This window comes from Lepisosteus platostomus, chromosome 7 (assembly GCF_059453375.1).
Source record: "Lepisosteus platostomus isolate fLepPlt1 chromosome 7, fLepPlt1.hap1, whole genome shotgun sequence".
In the NCBI taxonomy this organism is placed as follows: Eukaryota; Metazoa; Chordata; class Actinopteri; order Semionotiformes; family Lepisosteidae; genus Lepisosteus; species Lepisosteus platostomus.
In genome coordinates, this window is record NC_142617.1 from 39,508,658 (window position 1) to 39,527,223 (window position 18,566).

The window sequence follows — 18,566 nt, forward strand, 5'->3', positions numbered from 1 at the left end:
CAGGCAGGAATTCAGCTCTCAGTGACCTCTAGTGCATACTTATTTCTTTCTAGTGATCCACAGCCCAGGCTTTCTTTACAGAAGGTATGCTCAGTGGCCATCAGTCATTACACAGGTTTCACTTATGGAGCAGCAATCTCGACAGCCCGCAGGGGAGCCTCTCATGTTTCACTAGATTGCACTTTCAGTTCTTTTTTTACCAAAAAGGAAACCTGGCTTTGGCCCCTGCCAAGTGGCACAATGATTTTAGACAACTGTTTAAATTCAACAACAGGCACTCACTTCTCACATAACTGGATGGACAATAGGAGGCTTGTGTAGAACTGCAAAGACCGCGTCTTCACCTGAAACATGGCAAAGCACCTGGGATCCCTAGCATGGGTGCCACAGAATTATATCTTTGATGTCCCGTCAGGAATGTCAAAAACCTATTCCTGGAGGGCCCAGTGCCAGCTGGTTTCTGTTCTGTATGAGCCTTCAGTTGGTCTGATTATGTAATTAACTGCTTAACTAATATGTCTAACCAGACGCTGAGGCTGTTGGGTTTTATAGATACAGTTTGTACCTTTAATGGAGTGAATATTTTGTGTAATCAATTGCAAAAGAGCTTCAGAAATCCACTAGTTAAGCTAACCCTTCCTATGAAAATAACTGGGTTAATTGTTTCATAGATTACTAGGGTTGGAACAAAAAACAGGGAAGAGGCCTCCAGGAACTGAAATTGACACTCCTGGTCTAAATGGTCATTTCATAGGTTGCTTGGAGCAACTACACACGACAAAGGATATCTTGTTCTCATACATAGTTTCAAGGAGATTCTCCTAGTTTCTTATTTGTTATTTGGGAGGGTGAGGGAAGCATGCCTAGTTAATAAAATTCCATATTGGTTACAATGGCATTCCAGTGTGACTTGCAAAACATCCAAAAAGGGATGTTACTTTTAAACATGCATTTCACCTACCATAATAAACATCATATAATCTGCTGCTTTGAACACTGTTGAACCCACCATCGAAAGTATTCTACAACCTAAGTTTAAAAAAAGGAATTCAAGCAAACACACAACATCAACATGGATCAGTGTAAGAAAAGGGAAGAAGCATATTAATCTTTCAATTATTTCATGTCAAACCTTCAGTGCTAAATGCAACATATCGTCTTGGGGTGATCCTCAGATTCAAACAATGAAATATATGGAGGATGTTGTTTCTGCTTCAAAATGATGCTCACCTCCAGTCTCCTTTATGTGAACGCACATTCATTGCCTGCGATTCTTTGTGGGTCTGTCGTCATGCTTTCTGGAAAGCAGCGGTTAATTATGTGTGCCAATTAAACCAATCATTCTGGTAACTACTAAGTGTATATTGTAAGACGTGAAGTAAGGTAGAAACTGAAAACAACCAAGGAGCATCTAAAATGTGTATACATTTTAATCATAACTAATGCAGGAAAAACCCAGAACTGAAAGGGGAATTGGCAAGCCACGATAAAAGCAGATTATTCCCCTGCATTGCTTTGTGGACTGCTGTCAGCAGCGTGCTTCAGAAACCTGAAGTGGTGCTAAAACCTATGGTAACATCACACAAAATATAACTGAACAAAGAACAATGGGGTCTTGTAGTGCACGAGGCTATGTCCAGGCTTGTTTCCTATTTTAGATAATGCAAGGCCAAAATGACATCATGCCACTTAATCAAAAACCATTTCAAGCACATTAGAGTTCATCTGAGGCATGTGCACCTCATCCTCTATCAGATATCAAATATTGCTGCCAAATGGCTGCACGCCTGGGAGGCAGGGTGGTGCTGTGGTTACAAGTGCTGCCTTGCAGTCCTGGGGCTCTGGGTTCAAGTCCTGGAGTGCAGTTTGTCAAATCTGCCTGGAGTTTGTATGCTCTCCCTGTGTCTGGGTGGGTTTTATCCCACAGTCCAAAAACATATTGGTTGGTTAATTGGCTTCTGAGAAAACTGGCCCTGGCATGAGTGTGTGCGTGCTGGTGTCTGTGTGCCTCATGATAGCCTGGCATCCCATCCAGGGCATGCCCCTCCTTGCACTGTAGCTCCCTGCCACCATGAAGTGGTTAAAAGAAGGCTTTTAAAAGACATCAGTGGACATCATGGTTTCTGAAAGCTACAGAGGTTGCACACTGGACGCTTCTCTGTTCCTGCTTATACATATGGAGGCTATAATAATAATTGCTTACACTTATATAGCACTTTTCTGGAGGCACCACTCAAATCGCTTTACAGGTAATGGGGACTCCCCTCCACCACCACCAATGTGCAGCCCCACCTGGATGATGCGACGGCAGCCATAGTGCGCCAGAACACTCACCACACATCAGCTATCAGTGTGGAGGAGAGCAAAGTAATGAAGCCAATTTATAGATGGAGATTATTAGGAGGCCATGATTGGTAAGGGCCAATGGGAAATTTTGGCCAGGACGCCGGGGTTACACCCCTACTCTTTTCAAGAAACGCCCTGGGATTTTTAATGACCACAGAGAGTCAGGACCTCGGTTAAACGTCTCATCCAAAGGACGGTGCCTGTTTACAGTATAGTGTCCCTGTCACTATACTGGGGCATTAGGACCCAGATGGACCGCAGGGTGAGCGCCCCCTGGTGGCCCCACTAACACCTCTTCCAGCAGCAACCTTAGTTCTTCCCAGGAAGTCTCCCATCCAGGTTCTGACCAGGCTTACACCTGCTTAGCTTCAGTGGGTTGCCAGTTGTGAGTTGCAGGGTGATATGGCATAAGAGAAATGAAGCCAAGCAAGTGCCGAAGCCCAAATCAGAATGATATGCCCAGCAGACACACAGGTGTCAACCACAACTCTGTTTTCCCCATTTTACACAGCTCTTTAACTCCACTGTGTAAAATGGTAAATGTGTCATCTGGACTGTCTTGAAAATGCCCACAAACTGTAATTCTTCACTACTAGTGCCTGTATTGATCACTTTTCCACTAAGGTTCTAAGCATGGTATTTGATTATTTTCAAATCTGAAAAATTGGAATAATTCATAATTCTCAGAGGAATAGACTGAAATTACTTTTTACCTTTCATTATTGATGTTTTGATCTTAAATGTCCTGTATTAGTATGCAATAGAATTGTGGTATGGTGCTAAAACTATTTTAAAAGCATTATACTGGCTTGTGACAGCAATAAATCAAGGATGCAAAGGGACTTGTTTGTAAAACATTCATACAAGAAAAATGTGCTCTCAGCCGCGCATTGCACTAAAACTTCTCGTGACGTATTATATCACTCAACTCAGGAAAGGACAGCACAAAAAATAAAGATAACAAAGACTTTGCGTGATTGGTATCTTGTGAGCAAGGATATCTGGAGTTAGCAATGATTTCGTTTTCGGGAAGGAATGTTGCCACGGCTGTGGTTACCACGGTAACTGCAACAGGGTGTGTGTGCAGTCAGTGACAGGGCCTGCCAGACCCCTTAAGGTGTGTGCCTCTGTTTTGTTTACCTCACCTGTCTGAAAGGGAGGAAAAGGAGGTGGAGGCCATTTTGCCCTTCTTGGTTCCCAGGGCGAAAGGGCGGAAGAAAGAAACAGAATTAATAAATCAGTGAGGAGCAGCGAGAGAACACACCTGCTGAGCTCATTCCCTGAGCTCCAAGGATTATCGCAGGACGGGTGATCCTTTCCGACTTAAAACACCTGTCGGAAATGCATCGTGTTTGACATTCTCGCAAGCGAAACCTATCAGTGACAGAAAAAAAAATGAAAAGAGGGACTTTAAACTCGATTTGGGGGCGGAAGAATAATAATCTCTTCGGCACCCATGTTGAAATTAAGGAGAGGGGTAAGTATTACGATTTAATGATGCCTGTCCTATGTGCAGTCAAAGTACTTGCTTTCCATGTCTTTGACACTGTGATAAAAAATATTACGTGTCCATAGTTCGCTGATAGAAATTTCGTGTAATTTTACAGTTCAGGGGTCAAAATCTGAACTGCAGAACGTGTTCAAACTCATATTGTATCAAGATATCTTTAGCAAGGTATATAAAGTGAAGTATTCTTTCATGTAGACAAGCCAATCATGTACGTAAAAGCTCTCGGTAATTAACAACCGTAGTTAATGTCAACCTGACCCTGTAGTGTTTGATGAAAATACGTGTGTATAATCTTCACAGTAACGTCTTTTTCTCTTCTGTAACTCTTCCCTAGAAGTCTAATGTGTTTCGTTTTAAATATGAATTATGTTTGCACGAAGATAGTATTTTTCTTCACAATATATACCAATTAAGAGTGACTTTTATGTTTTTTTCAAATCAAATATCTCCCGTATTTAAGGTGGAGGATGCTGCTCTTCTAAATTTTACATTGTTCTAGGTGAGATTTTTGCTTCCGTTCTGGTGGATCAAACTTGATTTGAATTTGGGTTTTACCTACTACTGCCACCACATAGTTTTAAGACCATGTGACAACCTCTTGGAGACCATGGGATGCGCACCATGCGGTTTTAAAGGATTTAGAACTATAAAACTGTCCTGATTATTCTTGTACTTGCATGGACAAAAAAACAGGATTAAGTTATTACTTGAACATTTATTTTGCCAGGGTGTGGGCTGTATTGTACCATTTCTACAGAAAATCAAGTGCACAGACATTGCCTTAGACTTTATTGCAGTTAAGTGCAGTACTGTAAATGTATTATTCAGTAGATGTGTTCTCTAATCCCATGTAACATTCTTCTGCACGGTATTTCAGATTAAAAGGCTTAAACTCTAGCCTATTGCATAAAGATAGTGGATAGAGAAATGGAAACATCAATGTACATTCATTTAATAGGGTGTTGAGCCACCACAGGTACAGCATGTATGCACTGTGACAGAGGACAGAGTCCTCCAGCATATGGAATTCTGCAAAAGGAATGGTGAACCATTCTTTTACGAGAGTCAATCAACTCACACCTGGTTGATGGAGGTGGAAAATGCCATCTTGAGCATTGTTTCAGAATATCCCATACATATGCAATTGGATTCAGATCTGGTGACTGATGGACGATTCATCTGACCAGATCACATTTCTCCAGTGCTCAGTAGTCCATCACCTGTGCTGTTTGCACCACTGACACAAACATGCATTGAGATGTTTGATGAGCAGTTTATAAGCCACAACCAGTATCCTGCTCTTGCGCATTGTCTGTAAGAAACTGGCTGTTGACATCCCATGTTCAAATTTGCAGTCAAGTGATCTACAGTTGCTTAGCTGTTTCACCTTGCAATTCAGTTTAATCACAATCCTGGAGTATGTGCTTTCGCTCAGTGTTGCCGTTTGTGGATTAAGTCTTTTCCCCTTAGCTCATGAAACAAGCATGTTATTAGTTCAATGAAGTGATTAACTCTTTCAAGGTTCCCATCTACTCAATTGGAGACTAAGTGACTTAAAAATATAATAGTAGGAAACCTCTCACACATATGAGAGCTGTGAATTATAATTCCCTTATCAGTTCAATTAAAGATTCACATCCATTATGAAAAGCAGCAGATGTGAGGGTTTAAAGACTGAAACTGGGAGCCCCTGTTCTGTACAGTATTGAGGGGAACAGAGGTAAGCATGATTTGACTGGAATCTTTAAAGTCCGCTGTGGTTTGGGAGAGGAATGCATCCCTGGCAATGCTCTGGTGTGAAGTGGAAATGAAGAACAAAGTTAATGTGCTCCTCTAGACAAAAGGCATCAGGCAGGAATTCAGCTCTCAGTGACCTCTAGTGCATACTTATTTCTATCTAGTGATCCACAGCCCAGGCTTTCTTTACAGCAGGTATGCTAAGTGGCCATCAGTCTGTACTGTACTGTACTGTAAACCATAAACTAGGTGTCCCTTATTTAGTGTATTTACCCAGGCGATCCCAATTTACTTGTATACATTTGTTGTCGTAATCTAGTACTGAATCTCTCCATAGCAGTCAATAACCTAGAGATGACTGATTCCAAAAAGATATTGTCTGGTTTTCACATCTTTAGCTTTAACTCTTTTTCTCATAAATTACAAAGGTAGGTTTTAACTGCATTGATAACTCAGAAGTGGATGTACCTGTTATGCCTTTACCTTCCTCACAAGTGCAGTTTCCCTTTATTCTAAAGAATGTGCTCCACTGAGGAAGATGAGGCCTATCTTTCAGCCACCTGCATTCCACTAAGAAGCCTTTAAACTTGATCACATTGGGGACAGTGATTTTGCTGAGCGTGCTGGATAGATGTATATGACTGTTTACTTTTCGAAGGAAGTTACTCCAATGCACAGGAGAAATGAATGGAAACAGTTTCTCTTAGTTGAAATTAAAGAGTTTGTACATTTTCTAGTTTCCATTCCATTTCTTGTATTTATACTCCAAAACTTTACCTCAGGTAGACATTCCTGACAAAAGTTTTGTTTAGTTGCACTGCAATATAATGAAAAGAACTTTTAACAAGAGCATTGAAAAGTATGATTTTCTTGGGATTTACTGTAAATCAATAGTTTTCTAATATTCCAAGAATGCTATTGTTTTACTGCTGCTGAATCTAATTGCCATACAAAAACTCCCCCTCCCTAGGGTGGAGTTCGTTTTGAAAGTTTTCACTGTCTCCTTTTGTGTTGTTGTGGTACAGTTGTATTCCATTCTGGTTCTTGGATATAAATGTTTTCCATGAGACCTCTCACATCAACTCAGTCCATCATTTGTGAAGTATCTGCAGAGGATTCAGTAGGAATACAGAAGGAGATTGAATAAGCTGCAGAATAAATCTCATGTTTTGTTTTCTAACAGCAGGTGACAGGGAAGAGAGAAATTGTTTCAATAGAACATGATTTTGGAGTTGGAGAAATCAAATCTAATTTTCTTTCTGCAGCTAAGAGATTTGCCATCTGTTTCTCTTAGTTTTCATTTATTCACAAAGCAAACACAACACTTCAAACTGCATCAAGGCAACAAGAAAAACATGTTTTGGAACTCGTATCACGTGCTGAGAGTTTGCAGGACTGCCATGAAAGTCTCCTTGCTTTGATGTTGAAATGGTCAACACCTTAGAAAACCACACTCGACAGATCAATAATGCTGAACTACTGTATGCAGTTAACTCATGATTAAAAACTGGAAATTTGAAGTCATGTATGTCATGTTCAGCAATAGATTTGCTGCTGAAGAGTGACTTTTATTTTTGACAGAAATCGGCAGAAAGCTAGCATGTCTCATAGATACCACACCTGTAGAGTAGTTCAATTCCTTTTTTCCATTTTCCATTTTTTGTAGGGTTTTTTAATATTATTTTGGTACAATCTATTGCTTTTGTTAAATATGTAATGCAATTTTATGAGTTGTCTGAGAGAAGTATTTTGTCATTTGCCTTTAGAAAGGTGGAGCCAAGGAGTCACATTGTAGCTCCCACACCCTTATAATAATGTCTGGAATGTAGGCACAGTAAAAAGCTAAAGGTTTTAAAACATCATCAGGCTTTCTTAACACTTTTCTTTTTACAAAGCGGGACACTTTTTGACTGTGCATATGCAAACACATTTTCTGTGTAGTAATTTAACGTTTGTTAGGAGGGGATCATTCTTTCAGGCTTAAGATACTGTACAATATACACCATATGATGAACCACATTACCTTTATTCCATGGTTTGTTCTGTAGATAAACAATATAACTAGCAATCTAACATGATTTTTTTCTTCTATCTCTATTGTGAAAATACTTTCACTCCAGTTTAACCTATTTAGTCTACCTTATTTAATACGGACGGCTTGTAGTGAAGATGGCCCTCATTGCAGTTGTTTAATTGTAATAGTCTGACATCGTTTCTTTTAAAGCACTTCTTGATTCATTATAGAATGAACATTTCTAAGCAAGTCAAGACACTTACACTTACAACTGAATGTCGTGCCACTAGCTCAAGCAAATCTGTTTTTGTAATGGATGTGAAAGTAAATAGCCATTGCAGTGGGTGTGGATTATAAGTATGCAGGCATGTTTTTAAGGCAATATATAAATGTAGGATTTAAAAAAAAAAAAAAAACAGAATGGACTGTTATGTTTTTATCCTAAAAGATTTGTCAAGCATTTCAACTGAATTATTATATTATAGTAATGACTTGAAAACTTGGTTTGGCTTAAATGTGTAATGAAATTGCTTCATTCTTTGCTGATCTGTCAATCCTACAACCGAGTCAAAGTATACTGGTGACCGAAATCTGACCTGTCCACTGCCCAGTTACTCAGAATCAGTTTAACAAAAACCACTGCGATAAAAAGACACCCCCCATGATGTCAAAAAATGAACCGGGATATTATAAACATGATTCATAGAGAAATAGTTCATGGTGTGAATGCAGAAACCAACAATGATAACATCCAGTAGAAGAAACAATGTAGTCCACTTTCAGCTCAATCACAATGTAAATTGTGCTTTTGGTAATGTTCTGTTGGGCACTACTACATTCTAGTGCTTGCTTAATGCGAACAGTGTTTGTGAAACACTCCCTGAGGACAGGGCTTTCTTCAAGAAGTGTGCCACATGCCAAAGGTCTCCATCCCTAGTCCTGGCAAGCCACTATTCCAGTAAGTCCTACTGGAAACCCCATAATACTGTTTTTTTTTGGGATTGGGAAGACTTGAAAGTTATTGTTTAGTCAAGCAAGTGATTTCTGTAAGAGAACTTGAAGGTTGATAAGTATTCTTTTTTTGTTGATGATCAATGATCTCAAAGTTCTTTAATTTAATGAAAGACTTCTTAGCTCATCACTGCTCAACTGTTCCAGGTCTTTAGAAAGCGATTTGAATTTACTGCTTAAAAGGCATAATAAGAAAAGGCATGTGGATTTAGAATGAATGCCAGAAATAAGTTAATTTACCTTATGTGAAACAGTGAAACGGTAGATAAGTCGTTATGCAAATCATCAAATTGCTCAAAAATATCTTAGAAAGATATTTTTTAAAGAAAGAAAATAGTGTTTAGGAAAATAAAAACTGCCTTTACTGTACACTGTTCCTGGGGCACTGGAGTCACAATTTGTGCAGTGCCTTTGAGTATTTATTATTTTACAGCTAGGAGATGAATGTGTAAATGTCTGATCCTTCAGTGAACAGAGTGACAGACACTGACGCATTAAAAAGCTATTGCTGACAAGGGTAGAGACACTGATCCAGGCTAACAAAACAAATGCCTAATCTGGGAGTCGGGTTCAACAGGTTTGCAGATTACCAAGGTGCAAAGTGCGAGGGGCATTGGGACTCCTTGTTCTCTAGGAAAGTGAAGGAGCACACATGTTCTGTCCTGCCCAGAGTTTTCCAGTCCTGGTCCCAGAAGGCCACCATACCTGTAGGTTTTCTACATTTCTCTAACACGCTGGTGACCTGCAGAGCTGGGAGAAGTTGAGGAACAGATTCTGTCAGATCAATGAGGAGCTGAGTTGGAATGAAAACTTGCACTCCAGGGGGAGGTTTTGAGACCCTTGGCTCAGCCCTCTTCTTAAATGGAGACTTCTATTGTGGGGCCTTGGAACAAGCTGCCCAGCCAAGTTGTTTAAGCTGGTACCGTGGCTTCCTTCAAGAAACAGCTAGATGACATTTCTTGGATAGATTAACTACTAACTACCAAAAATCTAGATGGACTGAACGACCATCCCTCTTTTCTTATGTTCATTGGTGTCACTGTAGTCATGGCAATGCAACTTGAATTCTTCCCTTCCAGGCCTTAGGTCTCTGGTAGGTTGTGGGTTTGGGATGTATTTCTGCCATCTACCCGCAGAGTTCCCTCTCAATAAGGGATCATCTCAGCCAGATTAACCCAGTGTTGGTTCAAAATGTGGGCTTTGTTACTGAAACATTGAATCAAAGGCAGGTGTGAAGCAATGCCAGATCTTATTTGTGTAAGAGTTATAAATAAGGATTCAACTAATTTTAATATTTTAGTTGAGTTTATAATTCATAATTCACTCTAAAACTCCAAATAGGGTTGACTTTGATGAAGTGGTCTTTTTCCTTTTCCAGAAAATGTAGAATTGGTTCTGGATTCTGCTGCGTTTCCAGAATCTGGGACAGCAAAAGTGCGAGCCCGACCCACTGTTAAACACATCTCCAGTGGTTCAACCCATGTGAGTATGAATGACTATTACATTCTTTATTTGCATGAAGAAATGCATACTTCACCCTGTTTTTGTACCACACATGTATCTAAGTATCTAGTCATTTGTCTGATGTCTCCCTCCCCCACCAAACAGCCAAAGTGTTGTTGTCATCTGTCCTCATTTCTCAGAAGCTTTGGCAAACATAGCAAGTGACTCATGGCCTGGGCTGCACTGCTTTCAGAGCAGTGTGAGAACATAATTAATTATGGACTACAATGTAAGCTGCTTTGCTATCTTTCACTACATCCCCAATATTGTAGCACTGTTGGGGAATTCAGTGCATGCGGATTCCTCAAAAACATACAAAAACAGACTAATTTCCATTTTCCATTGTTTGTGTTTTATGATTACAAAATATTGTAATCATAAAACACTTATTTAAATAAGTCATTTAATGGAGAAGTTACTTTATCTTAAAAGCAGCCAGCCAAGTGTTTTTTCCTTTAATTGTAGTGTACAAACTCTACATTTTACGTTTATTTTAGTGCTGAATGGGGGATGATAAGGGGAGTGACTTGAAGAGATTTTATTATACCCAGAGAGAGAAAGTCGTTAGTCCCAAAAGTCAATTGCTTGCAGGGCAGGATATGAAATTATAGGTCCAGTAAAATCACAAGTTGCATTTTAATCTCTAAAAGACAAGCCCTTACTTTGATTTTCATATGCATATGAAAATGTAAATTTCATATCTCAAACTTTGCCAACGACAACAAAGTAACTTGCTTGCCGTTTTTTTCTTTGATGCATTTTTGATGCTTAGAAATATTTAAATTCTTGCACAACTTGCAAATAAAGAGTGTGGGGCAGTGGTTAGGTCTCTGGTAGGTTGTGGCACTGCTGTTGTACCCCTGAGAAAGGTTCTTCACTCAGACTGCTCCAGTAAAAATACCCAGCTGAGGTAAATGGGTGAAAAAGCATGTTGTTTTGGATGAAAGTATCAGTTAAAAAGCGATGAAGAACATCACCTATATAGGAGCTTCCTTTCAGACAATTAAGTGGATATAGATTCTGGATATAGATAGTTACTTTAAACGATGTAGGCATGCATTCTCGCCATTCCAAACAATTAATTCTGCCCCAAATCCCATCCTATCTCTTCTCCTAACAGAAATCAACAGGTGCAATCAACAGGACTGTCTTAAAGCTATCTGCTTCTCAGCTGTAGATTTGCTGTATAGAGGCAACCCAGACCAGATGCCTTGCTCCCTGTTGGGTATTGTTTTCATAGAACTTCCCTGCCTCTCACAGTTTTTGGCAGGCATCAAATTCACTGCTAACAGCAAAGCTCAGATAACTCAAAAGGTAATTTCCTGGGTTAAACAGGCATAAGGCATTATCAAACAAATGCCAGTGATCACCTGACACAGCCCATGGCTGATAGCAGGAGAGGAATGTACAGGTTCTTGATGCCTTGCTGCCAGCTCTCAGGCTCTCGGGCTGTGTCAACATCAAAGGTGGCTGTTGCTCTTGGTTAGAGGAGAATGTCAACAGTGGCTGCTTGCTTTTTTTCCTCCATAGGCTTCCTCTGAGGTTGTGCAAGGATTTGCTGTTCCAACTCCAAAAGTGCCCCCTGCCGTCATTCAGCCAGGGATCACTGCAAAAGGTAAGACTGTCCCTGATCTCTGCCAACATGGACTTTGTAGCACCTATGGACACTTTCTCTGGCAGAGCTAGTTCCTTTATTATGCTCTCCCAGCATTTTATCATCAAGAGTTTAGCAATATGCCAGTGGTATTTTATAATCCATATAATATCACTAGCATATTGCTAAACTCTTGATGATAAAATGTTTGTGGTTATAAATTACCATTATAAAAGACAGTTGATGATAATTCCATGTTTTATCTGTTGTCTGTTCAATTTGCTTTTAAGAAGTCATTTTGAGTGCACTGGGTTTTGCAATCATACAGATATCTAAAATTACACAAAATGAATACATGCCTGCTCCGCTGGTTTCATTTCTGTCATGGCAACATGAGCACAAAACATAATGATGATGTCATCGTTTCAAGAAGGGGAGGCAGTGTTTTTTTTAACCATTTGAAGTATCCTGTCTGGGATTTACTGGAGATATTTCTGTTACAATAAATAGTATTTCAAAAGGACAGAAAACATTGCCAATTTTCTTTTGAGCGCACATATGACAAACTCTCAGTATGGCGTTTATATTATTCAGTCAGTATACCTATTGTTTCTGTATATAAAGCAAGTTGACCCAACTGAAAGGAATATCTCAGCATTAATCTCTTTTGAAGGTTTTAATTGGTGTCATTCTCTAAAACCTCATTTAGGCCTGGATTAAATTACATGTAAACATTTATGAGCAAGATCTTAGTTAATGATAGTTCAAGGATAGGGCCTTCAGTTGCTCACGTAGTCCAGGATTAGTAGAAGCTAAAAAGAGGTTTACATGAAAGACATAATTTAAATCTAAAAAAAATAATCTATTTCCTCTTTCTTTTTACCATAATGAAATTAAAATGTCAACCCATCAGCTAAGGAAGCAGCTAAGGTTTAGATTTTCTGTGATGCTCAGTACTTCATCCTGAAACTGCAATTGTATTGCATATAACGATTCACAATAGATTTTTGATTGCGCATTGTGGGTAGATCTTTTTAAAGTTGTGCTGGGAAGAGGCTACTCCACAATGTCTTATCTTGCTTGATAAAACTGTAATCTGCCTCTTCATGCTTCATGGTGAGAAACACTCAGGTCAGATACATAGGGTGGGGTTGAAAGAACACTTAGCCTAATGCACATGGCCACAAGGTCTGTGCTGAAACAGAACAAGCCACAGTTTTTATTTTAAAACTTATGCAGTATCTGCATGAGACTTGATTACCTTAATAATATTGCAGACAGTAAGAAAGCCAGCTAGCCAGAAATAACCTTTAGGGATGTATTCCAAGAACATTTTATGTTCTGACTTCTGCAATATAGATTGAATCCTACCCAGGAATCCACAAGTAGCAGTGCACTTCTCTGTACTTGATTCTCTCTACAACTGAATCTAAGGTTGTAGCATTAATGCAAACAAAAAAGGTAGTTTCCCTTAGATAACCTTTTCAGATACCCCATTGAATGAGACAGAGGATTTCTTTGAAAATAAAAGTAAACAGAAAAGGTTCTCATTTCCATCTTTTTTTACTTCCCCTCAAACTGGTCTTCATTCTTACAATGTGTTTTTATTATCATGTTTTTTTTTCTTTTAGAAAATGGTGCAAAGTCCAATAGCTACTCCAATGGAATAGTTGCAGAATTTCCCGATATGGAGGAAACGATATACATCCCACCCCCACCAGCAATGGCCCCACCACCACCTCCCCCAATATCTCAACCCATTCCTCCTCCCCTAGAGTTTGCCAATGACCCTGCCCCTTCTCCCTCTGTTGCTGTCTCTTCCCCAAACTTGAATCTGGCTTCTTTGTGTCCTCCACCCATGGCCCCTCCAAGCCCACCCAAACACTTCTTTAAAAAGGACCCCAATATTGCTCCCTTCAAACCACCACCTCCTATGGCACCCCCAAAGCCCCCCTCAGGGAAGTCGCACAAGAACCTGCAGCAGACCTCCTCTTCAGAATACAGAAATCCCAACTTCAGTGAAGACTATACCCCTCAGCATCCACATTTTTCTCCTCCCCCACCCCCACCACTATCCCAGAAACTGCCGCCCCATGTGGGCCCTCAGCCTGCTCCCTCTGTGCCAGCCAAAACCCACAAAATGCCCCCTCCCAAACCAATGAGAAATTCCTCCATGCCAAATCAAGACATGCCACCACAGCAGCCAGCTCCCGCTCCACCTCTTCAAAAATCCATGCCCTCCAGCTTCAACCCCCAAAATGCTGCTAAGCTGTACAACCCAGAGAGCACGGCCCAACCAGGCAGCAAGTCTGAGAGAGAGCAAAAGGGAAAGTCCATCATCTTCCTGCAGGATACGATCACTGATCACCTCCCTACCCAAGTGAATGGCAAAGATTCTTCCACTGTGGAGCATTCCAACAGTTGCCCTCCAGAGGTATCTCCTGTACCTCCTGCCAAACCTGCCCGGAGAAACAGCTCGGGCATTCAGCTGGAGAAAGATCTCAAGGAGTTCAAAGACAAAATTCACACCCCTGCATCCAGTGGCCTAAGCAACCCCACAGCAAGAATGGATGAAGTAGATGTCCCCCTAGTAGCCTCCATGGATGTGGACACTCCTACATACCTTTCCAAGACTGCCCTGCCAACTTTGGTTCCGAAGAGAGATGTTGTACGGGATGAGGATACACCCAAACCTGCATTCACACAGAATAGCCTGGAGCAGAGTCCCTGCGAACCCCAGCAGCAGGCATCTCCGGGCAAGAGCCGGAAACAAAGCCCATATATCAGCCGTACACCATATTCTCTTCGTGCAAGTGAAGTTCTTTCTGGATCTGGTGCTTCACAAAAGGACCGTTCAAAATCCCCCATGGATCTGTTGCTGGCTGCTAAGCAGAGGAATCAAAATAGATCTAGTCTGTCCATACAGAGCAGCAACAATAATAGCAGCAACATATCCTCTTCGGCAAGTATTCACCAAAGCGAATCAAGTCCAAACTCCTTCACTGTGGTTCCCAAGGGCAGTGGAAGAGAAACAACTTTAGGAACTCACATTTCTAGTTCTTATAAACCATGTGACCCAGAACCATCAATGTCGCCGTTAACTATTCCAGCAGTTCGCAGTGAAACACCAGCTGTGATTTTGCAGCCTATTAAGAAGGTACAGAGTTCTGAACTTCTACAAAGTGAAGAATGTGCTTCAACAGACGTGGTACAGAGACTTCTGCACTCTCCAAAACATGCTCCTAGCAGTACCCTAATGGTGGATCTCCTTGAGAAACATGATACAGAGTCTCCTGTGCCCTCCCCGTCTGTCAGGGATGAAGAAAATGGGGAAGACCTCTTTATCCCATTCATCCCTCCCCCTCCAGAATTTGCCAACTCAGACACGGAGGAGGAAAGCATTCCTGCTCCAAAAAACCCACCTCCCAGCCTGCCTCCATCCACACCCATCCAGCAGAAAAGAAAGCTGATCCTGTCTTCTAGTGAAAAGGTCAGCACTCCTGCAGCCACAGTTGTGAATAAAACCAAAGGTCCCCCCCCTCCACCAAAACCTGTTCTGAAATCTATGGGTCTTCCTCGATTTCCAGCCTCTAACACCAGCTTAAAGGCGGCAGTGCAGACCCAACAAAAGGCCCCCATGCAGGTCCCTGCAAAGCAAAACAAACCACCTCCTCCACCTAATCCAGTCCTCAAACCTGCTCCAACTCCCAGCCAGATGACCCTTCAGAGCATCCTGCAGAAGAAGATGCTTGAGATGGATCTGAAGCCCACATTTCAAGAAGTGGACACCAACCCTGATGAGTGGGGGACGTCCCAGTCTGATGATGAGAGCAGTCACCCAGTGAAGCCCAAGTCTCCCCAGAAGGACAAGAATGCCAATTCCCAAGTCAAGCAATCCCAGGGACAGGACCTGAGGACCAAGAATGAACTTGCCTCCAAAGTGAAAAAACCTATGGCTTCACCCACATCTACAAGGCCAGACACCAGGTACCTTCAGAACTTGTCTTTGATCTCTTCTGATCTAAGGATCGAAGTAATTTCTGTTCTTGAGTGCATTGTTTCACCAGTACCTTGCGAAAAGAAATGCATGCCATAGTATTATATATAAATGTTGCAGGAAGTCTGAAGAAAACAAACTATATCTTAATTGTTGGAATGAAGAATTGAAAAGTATACCATAGAATTGAGAAAGTGTAGGAGAGGTAGTTGAAGCAAATACATATTTGATCCTAATACCAGGTATGGATTTCTGTGACACAAGAGTATTTCTGTAGTTTTAGTTATAATAAATGTTGTTTTTTTTAATTTACAAATAAACCCATGTTCTGGTATCCTCACAACGTTCCAAAGATGTGCTGGCCAGGATAATTGGCATCTCTAAAGTGTCCACGCAAAAGGACATGCGACTAGATTGTGAAGACATGAATTGAACCCTATGGTTTTGGAAAAGGCTCTGATTCTCTCCAGACTTTTTAGAGAATAACTCTTCATTCCTGCTTCTATCCATTTCCTGAATGAATTTAACTCCCCCCTTTTTTCAAAGAAATTGCTATTTACAGTTTTTCTTGTTTCAAAAGAGACATGAATGGACTTTTAAAGCTCATGAGGTACAGTGATTAAACAGTCTCCCTAAAATGCTTTTTCTTCCTTTCTATTTTTTAAACAGTGGCCTAGACAAGTCTAAACAGGCCTATGGCATGACCTTCACTGTGCGTCCCGGAACCAAGCAGCCCATTACCCCTGTAAGCAAAGGAGAGCCTATGTGAGGGTATGGGGATCCACTGGACATTTCTGGATCACGCAAGACAATTTAAACAGTTTTCAGGGAATGCCTGTTGGAGTAATGGAAAGCGTCATATTAAGAGGAGAGTCAACGAGACTTAAAGAGACTGAGAAGAATGTAACAGCACTTATGACTGGAGAAAAACGAACCGGTCTGTCTTCGGATTTTATTTAAGAATAGATTACACAGTATATGTAATGCAGGTCTTGGAGTGGAAGAATATATACAAAAAATGAAGCAAGCCTGCTATAAATCTCAATGATGTGCCTTTTTACAAAAGGGGCTTTCTAAGATACTGGCAGTGTTGCTTTTGTCTGACTGGAATGGTGGCTGTACATGAAATCCACCTACATATTACTAATGTCGGATGTCTTCGGCGTTTTGCCAAATTACTGTGCATATCCATGTTTTTAGTTGTATGTCACAATTTTTTGTTAAGAATTTTATTCTCTCATGGCCAAATTACTACTCGAGTCTTTAAACGAAAAGAAATAAGGAGAGTGAAATGTTTCTTGCCTGTATATTTTATATCAAAGCGGGTGATATTTTTTTCTTGTAAACTATACATTTGTTTTTTGTAGCTGTGAAATGTAAAGAACTATATTCCCCAGTTTAAACCACAGAGAGTAAGTTGCAGAAAGCTTCAAGTTACAAAGGTATTAAGTTGTTCTTAAATCTTAACCTGAATTATCTAAATTGTGAGCTTTGCTGAATATTTCTTGCAAACACTTTTATGGTGATAACTGTGTTAAGGTAATTCATTGAATTGAGCTTATTTAATGAATTCACTTGAGGAGTGAATGGTATGGAACAATCCACACTTGACGGGAGCGGTCTTATAATCAATTCTGGGTGGGCATGTTTTCTGGTTATCGGGACCTCTTGACCTGCAAATGACTGTAAATAAGTGTTCATCACCCTTAGAAAGCTACTGAACCTCCTTATGCAATTACAAGAAGACTGTGCCAAATTATAAGGAAATGTGGTCATTGTGCTGTTATTTAGTGTCTTTTCTGCCTAAATGGTACATAAATGTTGTAATGAATGCACAACTAGATTTAAGGAATTAATTCACAAGTCTTGGAAGGGTTACTAATTACATGATTGCCACCAACCTCCAGCTTGGTGGATCAGCTCGTCTTCAGGGGCTACATATTTGCATTTTTCCTTGCTAAATGTCTTCATTATGCAGTTCAATGAATTATTTCTGACCTGCCATCCCATATCCATGCAGTAATGTCTGGAACAACACAATAAAGTACCTATTTTCTTATCTGGTTTGTGTAAGATGCCTTTAAGAAAGGCGTGGCTAGATTGGTCGAATCTAATTGATTTACCTACCTGAAGCAGGTAAATGTAACAGGTGCTATTTCAAGAAATTTACTGCATATAGTCATGACTAGTCCAGGGGTTTGCAATACAATTTCTGGAGTACAGATGTCTTCTGGTTTTTGTTCCACCTGAGATCTCAGTTACATAACAGTTTTAGAAAAAACTGTTTTAAGAAAATGGGTTAACGACTCATGTTGTATTAAGACAGGAGACAATGGGCCCTGCAGAATGGTTTAGTCCTTTGGTTAAGCCATAGTTTTGCCACACTAGGGAATAAACTATGTATCTTTATACCATAGAACGTTTTAAAAAGGTCATACTAATATTGTGGATTTGTCTTTCATTGTAAATGGATGATCTGATTAAATTTGACCCTCCTTTATTCTACTAATCTAATGGACAGTATGCAGTACTGCATGTGTACAAAGAGTAGGACTGCTTGCTCTGTGTCGTGTTCTGTTGGATGATGCCATTTTTATGCCTTTTGTTTTTTGTTAAAAGGGAGGGAAAGAACAACTCTGTATATAGTAGAATACTGTTGTACAAACTATTTAACATTGAAGTATAAAAAAAGTGTATTTATGAATAACGTGTCATGACTCTTAACTTCAGTCTCAAAATATATTGAAGTAAAAGTATAGATTTCTGTCAAATGTTTCAGCGGGTGATTTCTTCTATGCAAAGTGCCTGAAGGTAGAATTAAGCTGTGACTCTTCAGCACAGTTGAGCATTCTGG

At 40.3% G+C, this 18,566-nt stretch overlaps 1 protein-coding gene across 1 annotated transcript; it reads left to right on the forward strand.

Annotated features, from left to right (window-relative positions):
* The first annotated feature begins 3,358 nt into the window (after positions 1 to 3,358).
* Positions 3,359 to 18,436, forward strand: LOC148658707 (uncharacterized). The gene is made up of 5 exons (XM_088640222.1): positions 3,359 to 3,823; positions 9,997 to 10,100; positions 11,652 to 11,736; positions 13,347 to 15,702; positions 16,382 to 18,436. The coding sequence occupies exons 1-5, from the start codon at positions 3,742 to 3,744 to the stop codon at positions 16,479 to 16,481; spliced, it is 2,727 nt and encodes a 908-aa protein (XP_088496348.1). The 5' UTR covers positions 3,359 to 3,741; the 3' UTR covers positions 16,482 to 18,436.
* The last annotated feature ends 130 nt before the right edge of the window (positions 18,437 to 18,566 follow it).